This window comes from Rousettus aegyptiacus, unplaced genomic scaffold (genome assembly GCF_014176215.1).
Source record: "Rousettus aegyptiacus isolate mRouAeg1 unplaced genomic scaffold, mRouAeg1.p scaffold_m13_p_12, whole genome shotgun sequence".
Taxonomy (NCBI): Eukaryota; Metazoa; Chordata; class Mammalia; order Chiroptera; family Pteropodidae; genus Rousettus; species Rousettus aegyptiacus.
In genome coordinates this window covers 80,015,162-80,028,010 of record NW_023416287.1, presented here as the reverse complement: position 1 = coordinate 80,028,010, position 12,849 = coordinate 80,015,162, and the positions used below count along the sequence as shown (strand labels likewise).

Genomic DNA, 12,849 nt, shown 5'->3' with positions numbered 1-12,849 from the left:
TCACCAGCAAAGAAATGGAAATCTTGTGTCAGCTGATAGGATGTAATGAGAGCACAGTATCGCTTCTGTAATGTCCCTGCCACTGATGCATATTACCTGAATTTAATCATGAGACGATGTCAGACAAACCCAAATTGGAGGACACTCTACAAAATAAGTGACCTGTAACCTTGAAAAGCTGCAAGGTCATGGAAGTCGACACAACAACATCAAAGAACTATTTCACAATTGAAAGAGACTAAAAAGACATGACAGCCAAATGCATTACATCCTTCTGCTATAAACAACATTGTTGGGCGAATTGGCAGGTCTCGAATGGGGTTTGAGGATTATGGTTCTAAAACAATGTTAATTTCTTGATTTTGATGGTTGTATTGTGGTTGTGACGGAGGAAAATGTTCTTGTTTGTAAGAATTACACATTAAAGTATTTGCTGGTATAGGGCATCATGTTAGCAATTTACTTTCAAATAGTGGGAGAAAACATGGTCTTAAAGTTTTTTTGAAAGTTTGAGATTGTTTTAAAATAAAAGGTACACAAAAACTGCGTACATGGATTTTTAAGAACTTCTACATTTGGGGAACTGCTAAAGATCTCTTATGGAGCACAGTTTTTAAAAGTCTCATTTTGCTTTTCTCCAAAAATAATCCAATGCTAAATAAAACTCTCTCTTATATCTATGGCTATCAAACAACTTTTCTATTTTTTTTAAAACTGATAAAATTTATTATTTTTTTGTGGTTTCACTAATTGCTTAAATTTTTTCCTTTGTGATAGATTGTTCTTGGGTAATCAGACTTCAAAAAGTTTGCAGGATATATTTGCTAAAATAGATACAAATCTCTCTCCATATTTTCAGATACCCATTATTTCTTCATTTCTCTCTAACATGTAATTTAGTTTGGAATTTGTTTTCCTTGTAGCATCCTCAAGTGCTATTTATTTATTATTCAGGATCAGTTAATTATAGTGTTCTATAAGTCTCAGTGGCTAATGGCATATCCACTAGAAATGTACAAATATTATTTCAGTATAAAGTACAAAAAGTATACAATTGTTATGAAGACTAAGAGTAAAAACCAAGCCTCTGGGGAGTGAGGGTTGAGGGAGGGACCCCATACAGTCCAGTTCTAATGAAGCAAGTTAGTCTATTAAATTTTGGGGTTCAGTGACAAGCCCATTCAGCTCTCACACTAGGTTATGCCTTCTGGCCTAGATTTCCTCGCCAATGAAGGAGTTATTTTGGACATCATCTTTCTTATTATTTTTCTTATTTATTAATTATACGCACTACTCAAGAGCAATAGAGGAGTGCCAGGCTTTGAGCTCCTTAAGACCTCAAAATCTGGAGACCTGCTATATATCTATTGTAGGATAATCTTAACAGTGACGTCTCAGCCACACTGGCATCAGCGGGCAGGTGTTAGCTCCTGTGGCTAAATCTGGTGAATAGGTGACATTGACAAGAGAGAGCATGTAGAATAAGACAAGACACCTTACGATATAACCTCGAAGAACACCATCATTTGAAGAACTATCCAAGAGAGAACATACAAATCCAAAGGCAACTGGAAAGGAACAGAAGGAGAATCAGAGGAGTATAATGTCTCATAAGCCAAGGAAAAAAAGAATTTCAAAGAGGGGTGAAAATATGTTTAGATGAATATTAATTTCTCAGAAATCTCATTGCATAGAAAAAATGCATATGATCATGAAAGTGCAAATTAGGGCACTTTTTCTCAAACTTGAGAAAATACATACTCCTCTTACAAGAAACAAATCATTGAGGCCCACTCCCCTACCTTTTCATCACCAGCCCAGTGTTGAGTTAAATTATTACTTAATAATAATGTATTACTTAAATATGTACAAATATTACACTGTTTTAACCTCATTATGCTTATGGTTCTTATGCAATTAAAAATGAATAAATCAATAGGTTAAAAACAAGGAAAATTATTAAATAGTCATCAAATTAAATCAATTTATTATAATAAATGACTTCCCCTCCACGCACAGAAAACAAGTCACTGATCCCAGAGTGAATATGGTACAAATTGCCGCTAGTCAGATCGTTTACTTGTCATCAAGTATCTAATAACCTCTCCTGTGTTCCATACAAGCACAGCAATAGGCACTAGGGATGCAATGGCAGACATGAAGAATATAGCCTTCTAGGCTGGTAGGGGAAGAAAGACAATTAAATAACTAATTGCAATAAAGTACAGTAAATGGATGGGGAAAATACCTAATTGTAGTGTGTCGCGGAACACACAACCCAGGGGGTTACAGGAATGGAGGGGCTGGAAGAGATCAGATAAGGCTCCTTGGAAAAAGTGATGTCTAGGGTGAGACAAAAGGGATAAGCAGAAATTAGCCAAAGGAAGGTGCTGGGGTTGGGGTGGAGGTGGAAGTAAGTAAGGAGTATTTTCCACTTTAAGGGAGCAGCAAGTTGGAGGGGGAAGAAACCAGAAACAACAGGGCAGTCTGAAAACAGCTACACAGGCAGAGCTGTAAACTGAGACATTGGCAAAGCCACTTACAGCACGAGGTCTCCCGGCAAGATGTATTTTCTGATTGACTCAGTTACCACGCCTCTCCTTTTTCTGAACAGCAGCCATAGCTGTTATTGCTCGCGGATCATGTGTCATAGCATTCTGGTGTTTTGTAGACAGACTTAAGGCTAAAAACCACTGCGTAGCCTGTTAAATGGTATCACAGGGCTTTAAAACTCAAAGACCATTTTTTTTTCTACTGGTCATACTGTTTTCTATTTTAAGAAGTTAAATCGAACAAGTGTCTTCTCATCCTGTAATCCTAAGCGCTTAATAGTACCAGCCACTTACCTATAGCTAATGTAACAACTAGCAGAAATTTTTTAAAATATCAGACACTATCTTCTGAGATAATTTCCCTCAGGAGGTTCAAAATTTACCTCTCCTTGTTTTCTCTTGTCTTTCAAGTAATTAACTCTTTTTTTTTTTTTTTTTAGTTTGAACTATGTGGTGTAAGATTCTCTGTAGTCATTCCAAGTAGAAGGTATTAAAAGAAAAATTTGTATTTATACTACGTATACTTGAAAGTGTCATTTGGCCTCCTGACGTGCCATGCCAGCAGCATTTCGTTTTAGGTGTGAATTAGGTGAACAGTAGTTGAGCCAACTCAGTGAATCATAAAACCTAATTGGAGCTGGAAAATGTTTTTTCACTACGCCCTCACTCCTATTTAATATCTTGATAAATTCTGACTATACTGTTTTGGAAAAAAAAGTAAGATTTTCCGATATTTAAATTCTTCTTTTATTGAGTATCTTATCACATTCAAAAATTTAAATGCAGATTATATATTTGTCAATAAAATATATATATCTAAAAAACATCCATTATCTCCCAATAGTTCTTGAATTTGTTCTGTTTTTCTCAATAAAAATTCAAACATGCACATATTTTTTTTTTTTTGAAAACTACTTTTTCTTTAATGGCTTACCCTCACCTTTACTTGGTAAGCAATAAGAAGAGAAATATTTTTAAAAATGGATAGTTTTCCAGGTGTGACAGTTGGTGTTTCAAGCACCTGCTTTTACACCTGGGAGGCAGAGATCAGAGGCCGTTAAATCTCTATTGTTTATTTAATGGACCAGATTTCATACATAATTCTCACACCGTTGTCTTTTACTTCTTCCATAAGATGAGGCCGGCAAGACCTCTTCTATTGCAAGAGAGATAAAATTGAAAAATTTGGCCACAACTTTAATGCCTGAGAAAGCATTGTGAGTTTTTGAGGAGTGAAATAAACTGTATTTCCCCAGAATTGTAAAAGGTTTATTATTTGTCCAGTATTTAAATGGAAACAAAGCGATCTATTTCTTAGGTATTTAGTAGCATCTATTCTCAATAACTTAAGGTCTCTAGTCCCGTGAGAATTTAATGTTTTCTTAATTAGATTGTTTTATTCTTTTAGCGGAAGAATAAGTAAGTGGTGGGTATTTTTTTTTTCTTTCATACTTTGCTTTACGGTATTACAGCAGAAAAATTCAAGTGTGACCCAAAAAAAGCTTTTGAAATGTCTCAATAAGATTTTTCTTAACAGAGGGTGGTACTCTAAACTGTACCTACTGGGATTTAGCAAATGGTATCTAGTTGTAGAAGCCAAGGTAATTACCTTAGTTTATAGTGATTTATTCTTTTAAATATGCGCTTATATGCACAATATCATTTGTCCTATAGCCTTGTTTGACATTGCAGGGAAAGGTAAAAATTTCCAAATGTATATCTTTTCCCATCTAGTGTCTCAACTACCACTTCTACTGAAAATCTGGCTCATGTTCACCCTTTAGTTGTAATCAGGTGTGAAAATCAACGCCCTTCCTCTTAGCGTGTTTGTTATGCAAACTTTGATCTCTCATTTTTGTTTACTCTTTTACCAGAGCCTTAATTGTAGGTGTCCTTGAGATTGTTATTAGTTCCTCTTCTCTTCTCCTTCTCCTCCTTTTTTCCCCCTTTCAATTGTCACTATCACAAGCTAATTTCTAAACACCTTGTCTCCACAACTGACCTCTCTCCTGAGAAGCTGACTTGCCAACTCTTTGCTGGACACACATTTCTAGATAGATTTCCTGAAGGAAGCTATAACTTAATGTATCTCAAATTAAGAACGTTAAAAGAAATCTAAAGTCAGGCTCAGAGACAAATTTGTGTATATGAGTTGGTGTCTGAATACATTACAAAGGCAAACCAAATAAATTTCAATTTTTCATTTTTATAGTAATCAATTTTTTTTCCATACATTAAACTTGGCCCTCAACTTTTAGGTCCCATGTGTACAAAAACTGAAGATAGTTTATCACCAATCTCGTAAAATGTACTTTACATTTTTCAGTCCTCCAAATGTTTCATAATATATGACCTTGGATTTCGATAGCACATTTCCGTAAGTGCTAAACAACAGATAGAAAATGTGCGTCTCTAAAATTTAAATCAGTTTTATCAATCAATTTGGAATTGTTCTTTAAAATCTCTCCTGAATGGAGTGGGCAAATCCAAATGAATTCCACTTAGATTCCTAAAGGCTTGTGCCGGTGTGTTAAGCTGGTCTTTCAACATAAGAGAGTGTTTACCAAGCCAAAGGCCATTGATGTCTGCCAAAGGTCATTAGTCAAGAAAGTCCAAATTAAGAAAAGATCCTAAGAAATTCGGTAAATTCTAGATGGATTCAGGGATTCTGGTCATTTCAAGGAGAATTTAGGAGTAACCCCTGTAGTACCGAAGTGAATGCTTCGAGCTGTCATTGACCTTCCAACAGCCTTACAAAGTTGTGAGAGGATCAACCCAGCGTCCCTAAGGCCCGGAAGCCAGACTCCGGATAATAGTGACACTAGTCTGACCCGACCTTTTGGCTCCTTCCATCAGAGCGGCCCGGCAAGCTTAGGTGTAGAGATGCGGGAAAAGGGGTATCTATTATCCGGTTAAATGAATATTCGAGTGCGTGAATATAAAATGAGATAAATTTTGTTCGTTGTTCACTAGTTGAGAAGCGCCGGTAAAATCACACAGTGGGAGCTTAGCCCTATTCGAAGCTTAGCAGTCACAGTATCTCTGACACCCCTCCACAAGCAACTACGGGTACGAGCCGCCTGCCGGGCTCTGCGAGCCGCGTGCCGACGGGGGCCGGAAGGGCGCGGCTGGAGGAGGAGCCAGCGGGGCCGGGGGCGTGTCCTCGGGGAGGCGGAGACAAGATGGCCGCCTAGAGCGCTTGGAGGACCTAAGAGGCGGTGGCCGGGGCCACGCCCCGGGCGGGAAGGCCGCTCTGTGCGCGTCCGCTCTATGATGCTTGCGCGCGTCCCCCGCGCGCCGCGCTGCGGGCGGGGCGGGTCTCCGGGATTCCAAGGGCTCGGTTACGGAAGAAGCGCAGCGCCGGCTGGGGAGGGGGCTGGATGCGCGCGCACCCGGGGGGAGGCCGCTGCTGCCCGGAGCAGGAGGAGGGGGAGAGCGCGGCGGGCGGCAGCGGCGCTGGCGGCGACTCCGCCATAGAGCAGGGGGGCCAGGGCAGCGCGCTCGCCCCGTCCCCGGTGAGCGGCGTGCGCAGGGAAGGCGCTCGGGGCGGCGGCCGTGGCCGGGGGCGGTGGAAGCAGGCGGGCCGGGGCGGCGGCGTCTGTGGCCGTGGCCGGGGCCGGGGCCGTGGCCGGGGACGGGGCCGGGGCCGGGGGCGGGGCCGCGGCCGTCCCCCGAGTGGCGGCAGCGGCCTTGGCGGCGACGGCGGCAGCTGCGGCGGCAGCAGCGGTGGCGGCGGCGCCCCCCGGCGGGAGCCGGTCCCTTTCCCGTCGGGGAGCGCGGGGCTGGGGCCCAGGGGACCCCGGGCCACGGAGAGCGGGAAGAGAATGGACTGCCCGGCCCTCCCCCCCGGATGGAAGAAGGAGGAAGTGATCCGAAAATCTGGGCTCAGTGCCGGCAAGAGCGATGTCTACTACTTCAGGTACCGCCCTGGGGGCGGGGAGGGGGCGGCAGGGTCAGGTCGGGGTCAAGGGTCAAGAGCTGACCTGGGCAGAGGATGTCTAGATGAGAGCTGGGGCCCGAGGAAGTGGCAAAGACAGGCCGACCTGATGGTAGAGGGTGCTCGAGCCCTTGGGTGAGAGTTGACCTCAGTACAGTGACAGGCACAGTGTCTGAATGGTGAGAGCCCAGAGGCAGGCGTCTTATGTCGAAGGTGTTGGGGACAATAGTTTGTGAAGAAAGTTTCTCTGGCAGGGATGGTTTGTCCACTGAAGGGTTAAAGAAGGTGTAATTCATCGAAACTGTAAAACCCAGTCACTGTTGGCTCCTTTCCCAGCCTGTCCTAGACTCATCATCACAAGAGTGTTTAATCATGCACATGTGGAAAAATTAGCTATCTACGGTAACAGAGTTTCAGTTACTTTGTGGGATCCAGGAAAGTTTCATATAAAGTAGCCACTTGGAATGCCTGAAGTTTCTTAGCATTCTTTTGGTGTTGCAGAACTTACTCTCTTTGAAAACTAAAACATTGTAATGAATCGTTAGACTCCCAGATCAAAATTTGTCTCCCAAGGGACATTTGGCAATATCTGGAGGTATTTTTGGTTGTTACACCTTGGAAGGGGCTGCTAGTGGCATCTAGTGGATAGAGGCCAGAGATGCTGCTAAGTATTTTATAATACACAGGACAGCCCCCTCAAAAGAGTTATCTGGCCCCAGTGCTGAGGCTGAGAATCCTTGGTCTGAATGATTCATGGTTTTCAGCTTGATGTGATCTTGCACTCCTGTGGTTCTGCTGTCCATGTCATTAGTTTGGATGACCTAGTAATGTCAGGAAAGTGCCTGTGGCTGTTGATGTTAGCGGAATTTTCTTATCAACAAATTTATTAACTTGTAAATCGTCTCATAGGAAAAAAACATAAATGTTATATTCAGTGGCTTGGAGGCCATGTTTGTAGGTTGACTAAATCATTTTTCAGGGAATACATTTGGGTATTGGAGCCAGTCGTCAGTCATTTAGCAATTGGAATAATGCTGTGAAGGATTTCCATTCTTTTGACTTCAAGTTGGTTAATACATTACCCCTGGGAAAATATATATTTGTGTGTCTGTATACACCATACAGTGCTTATGAATTGCAAATACTCTTAGATTTAAAAGGTTAAAAAATGTATGTTTATAAACATACATATACACAAGAATGATCACTACTTGTATAGCATGTAAATATGAACATATTCCTGATGGTTGCTCAAATATATGGATAAGGAGTTTCAGTACATTATTTCACCTCTTCAAGTAAAAAAAATTAAATGAAAGTGGTGTTTCATTAGAACTGTTGTCACTCGATATGAGACTCCTTATCTTGAAATCTTAAATGATAAAACAAAACTTATTTTAAACATACAAACATGATTATCTTGTTTTGTATTTCCCCATCATTAAATATTAAATTTACTTGAATAATACTAAGAAAGTTATTGTGGAACAAATGGTTATTCCTCTCAAGTTCCCTTGTTTCTTGTAGTGCTATTCACAATCGTACCTTTTTGCATATTCTTTCAGTAACAGCTCCTTCTGTTTCTTTCTAAGCAGGTAGTATGCATAACTTTCTTGGAACTGTCTTCATTTTTTTGTAGCCAATTATATTTGACAAGAATATCCTGTATCTGGGATTGAACTCCTTGAGGAATAGGAGGCTAGTCTCAGCGGAGCATCTTAAACTTTGAATTTCACTCCCTGTATATTTCTCCTGGGATATGGTTTGTTTAGTTTGAAGATGACATATTTATTCAAACTAACTTTTGGTTATTGCGAAGCGTCTTTGGTTGTTTTCCATTGCAGTAGATGGAAGTTTTTTCAAAAAGGCATATTGCCGTATTCTGATTTGTGGTCACTTAATATTTTTTCAATGTGTTGTAAATTTTTGATGCAAACTCAATACATATTTTACGGTAGAAAAACTGATAAAATCATTTCTAAAAACTTTCCAAGCAAATTTATCTTGACGAGTCACATTACCAGCATAGTGGTCATTACTATCTGAAATTAAAGTCTTTTTATGAGAGAAAACAACATGATTTGCTTTTTACTTGTTTATCCAAAATGAAAGGACACATTGAACAGATTGGTGCCGCATGTGCTTGTTAGTTCAGGGCTGAAAGGAGTGTTGTCTGTTGTTTTTGACTACCTACAAAGTGTTAGATACCTTGCAGGATTGTAACACCCATTCTTAATTTTCTTCTGAGCAGTTACTTTCTGAGGCAGGAGGACACATGTAGCATGTAGTACTTGTGATACTTTGACTTTGACTTCCCCTTTCAGTAATGAATGGCGGAGGACACCTACTCAGTAAAGGTGAACATGTTATTTTTCAATTTGCAATGTTACTGCTTTGCATATTAGCATCCCCATATACACCCGACCCGTTAAAAACCAGTAGCTCAAAACACCGATACATCTAATAGGTGGGTTAAGAGTTTACTCTCCCATTAGTAAGGTGAACACCTGCACCCAGTCGTTCACAGATCCTAATAACGCTAACTCCTGAATTAGCCTGCCCCTGGGGAGATTAATTTAAAGAAATCTGTTAACGTAGAGTGCATCTTATTAATTGGACTAAAGCTCATCAAGAAAGCTTCAGATTTTGGTAGTTTTTTTGCTTGTTTCCTGAGACTGCCAACTTTTAATAGGAAGGCGTGCCTTTGGTTGCCAGTTATTAACAGCAGCGTAATTATGCCTTCTGTCAGGACTACCGGCAGTATAGTGGCAGTTCATATATCATCACCCAGAGTTTATTTTTAAAAAGGGTGTGGTTCGATAAAGTGTTGGATTCTTTGGTGTAGTTTCTGAAAAGGTTTGCTGCCATCATATTTGAACTTATTATTTGAACAATAATTTTCTAACTGGTTTATTTGACTCCTGTCATTTCTAGTTTTGGATTTCCTACACTTGCGGATCGATACTTTTGAAATATTATTTTCCTCTACATAGGCTCATTTAGTAGCTGTCTCCTTTTTTTTTTTAATCAAGTCTAAACTTGTTGGGTTATAACTTTAGGTTATAACTAGGTTAAATCTGGGAGTCATGGTAAACTGTTACAGCTGCTGCCATAAAATATCATCTGGTTGGATGTTAGAAACATAGTAAACATTTTTGACAACTATGATGCATTTGTACCTCATCATTTCTCTGAAAAAAGATACAGTGGAATCAGAGAACAATTAAAATAATCATAGGGAGCCAAGTACATAAAGAAAGACTTTATGTACTTAATCTGGAAAGAAGAGGATTTAGAGACAATATACTTGAGTTCTATAAAGTCATGAATGATATGATAAAAGCAAGCATCTCCAGGGAAGGCAGTAGAGCACAGAAGTTACAAGGTCTGGAGTTGATATTCTAGTTTAGCACCTACCAGTGGTACAGCCTTGAGCAAAGCATGTCACTTATACTTTCCAAAGCTGTGATTTGTTTCTCTGTTTGATTGTACCTGAGTATGATTGTACCTGTACCTCATAGTGTTATAAAGGATTCAATTCCAGAATGCTAAAATCCATACAAAGATTTCTTAAAGCTTTAGATATGTTTAAGGACTAATTGAGGAAAACAATTTATTAAATAACTCACGTTGTGTGGGGTAGACTTATATAAATAGGTTTTTAAAAAAAAAACGTGTAGTAAAAAACATCCCGTTTGTTAAAAGGCTGGTATGATACTTTAGGGCATGAGTTCTGAGTCACCGAGGATGTCAAGATTCAACCAGCACCTTCCTCCCCCTTCCTTTTTGTCTTAAAAAAATAAACTCTCTCATGTAGTCTTTGTTGGGAAAAAAACAGCTGAATAAACCAGGTGAGAGATCCATTGTCACAGTTATTAAATATTAAACTCTGACTTTCAATAAACTGTCCTTCACATAATATTTTTTTCCTCTGGTCATCTCTGTAGTTAAATCTGGTGTCCCGTGTTGCTGTCATATTCATTTTCATAGAATCTGTGGCTTTCTCAGGGACTCGTCTCCTTTCTCCAGGCACAATGCTTAACACACAGATGTTAAATAAGTGTTTACCAATTGATATAACACTTCAAATTTTGTAAGACAAGTCTTAAATGATCTCTCATCTGTCGCTTTATATTACGTGCGATAGCTGGGATGGAATTGGTTGAAATAGTTTACAAAGTCCAAACACTTTCAAGTTTCTAATTTTTATCATTAACGTTGAGAGTATTATAGAAGGATAGAAAGCTTTTTTCTTTTTTCATATTAGAGATATAGTGAAAACGGTAGGTAAAGGGCACACAGTAAGAAATCAACATTTGAATTTCATTGACTAAAATTCAGTATAGGGTCTGTGAGCCTTAATTTTGTGTGTATTCTGTGTCACAGCTGTCGTAATTTTGGCAGTGATTATAATTTTACTAAATGCTTTATCTTTTATTTTTTCAGATCCTTATGACCCTGTGAAGCATAGGTTTAGTTATTTCCATTTTTCATATAAGGAGTTAGGACAGGGAAGTTAAGTAATAAGCTCGAGGTTGTACTGCTGGTAAGTACCGAGTTAGAATCCTGATGCAGGTGGTTTAACCTCAGAACACTTAACCACCCTGTTCTGCTGTATCAAGTAGAGATCCCTAGTGTATTCTGAAATATTGCCACATCTCATGTCTAATCTACTTTACTGAGTCTGGGATGCTACTGAAATAATGTAATTATTTACTATTATACTTGCATCTTGAAGTTGACAACGAGTAAATTTTAAATGCTATCCAGCTGTGAAGCCTTGTACCAAAAGATGGTCTTTTAGCTCTACATAATATTGGAGGGAAAAAAATGGAAAAAATTGTGGTAAATCAACATTAATTAAAGCAGTTTTATTCTGTATAATAGAAGTGATCATTTTGTTCAGAAATATTTCCTTCCTTCCCCCCTTTCATGTATGTCTTAACCTAGGTTGACCCTATTAGCTCTCAGATATTCAAACAGGCAACACATTCCCTAAGAATCAAGCTATAGGTCTTCATTTTAAAAGCTTTCACTTAAATTAGAAGACAGCAAATTGCAACTTGCAGGCTATATGTAGCTTATTGAGATGATTTTATGTGGTTCCTGCAAAAAGTTTATAAGCTTCTTTCAGAATTGAGATAAAGTAGAAATGTACCCTACAGACCAATTAAATAAAAGTCTCGGTAGTTCGAGAGAGGAAAGAAATGCAATATTTATTAAGCACTGCTGCATAACTGAAACTTGGACTTGCACTTCAGTTTTTTTTCTTAATATTGCCTGATCGAAGCCTGAGTCCGTAAATAAAAGACGTATAGGTGTGGTGGAAATTGTGCCCTGATTATTGTTAGGGTACAACATTGCCACCTGTCCTACATCTGATTTTTAGAATCTGACACGCAAGATCTCACCTGCCAGAACACCCACAATACCTGCAGGAGAGGAAATACATAGCTTAGAAGGAACCGATACACATACATTCTAAAAATAATCTCCAACAGAAATTGATAGATGATATTTTCAGATTGCTTTAAAAATTTCATTTGTGAGATGTAGTCATAATTTGGTTTTAATTAATGGAACAGAAACAGATGATTTGCAAAGGAGGCGGTACTTTTTTTTTTTTTTTAGAATTTATAGTGGGTAATTGAAATTCATTACCTTTTATCCCATGTTTGAGATCTTGTCAGACTTACATAATTCTGAATTAGAAATAAATCATCAGTTCTAATTTTGTGGATTTTCTGTTTGGCTAGGAATATTAATACCCTTTGCAACTCTTGATTTTCTTTGTTGTTGTTGTTTGCCATTTCCACTAAGAAGTGACTAGGCGAATTGTGAAATGTTGTTTTATTTAAATTCATCAGAACTTTGAAAAACTAAAACTTCCCCAAGATCAGAAAATAAAAAAGTATGGAGTAGATTAAAATTTGAATAATATCTGTGGATCTTAAGAGTTTGCCTTGTCTCATGATAGAAATTCAAACTCATTTGTTTGGGAACTTGGTATGATTGTAAATAATAGTAAAGGTAATTTTAATTTTACTATTTAAGTAGTAATTTACAGTTAGGTACTAAAATTGAGCACTTAGCATTTGTCAGGAACAATTTTGAGTGATTTATAAATGTGAGGAAGAACATCATCCTCTTAAAGATTTTTTGAACAATGTATCTTGGTATTCTTTTCCTTGTTCTTTTTATACATAGATTAAAGCAAGGGTGAATGTTCTTAAAATTCTTTTAACATGTATGTAGTGATGTATGCATCTCTTTGAAAAGGCCTGTCCCGGAGACCCCTAGCCTTTTTTTTTTCTTTAAGTTTTTAAAAATATTTTTTGGAGATATATTTATCTATATGTT

At 38.6% G+C, this 12,849-nt stretch overlaps 1 protein-coding gene across 1 annotated transcript in view; it reads left to right on the top strand.

The window, feature by feature from the left end:
• The first annotated feature begins 5,703 nt into the window (after window positions 1-5,703).
• MBD2 (methyl-CpG binding domain protein 2) overlaps window positions 5,704-12,849 on the top strand; it is a 58,973-nt gene continuing 51,827 nt past the window's right edge. Inside the window, exon 1 of the mRNA XM_016129162.2 lies at window positions 5,704-6,471. Coding sequence (XP_015984648.2) covers window positions 5,933-6,471 — 539 coding nt within the window. The 5' untranslated portion in view covers window positions 5,704-5,932. The remainder of the gene's footprint in view (window positions 6,472-12,849) is intronic.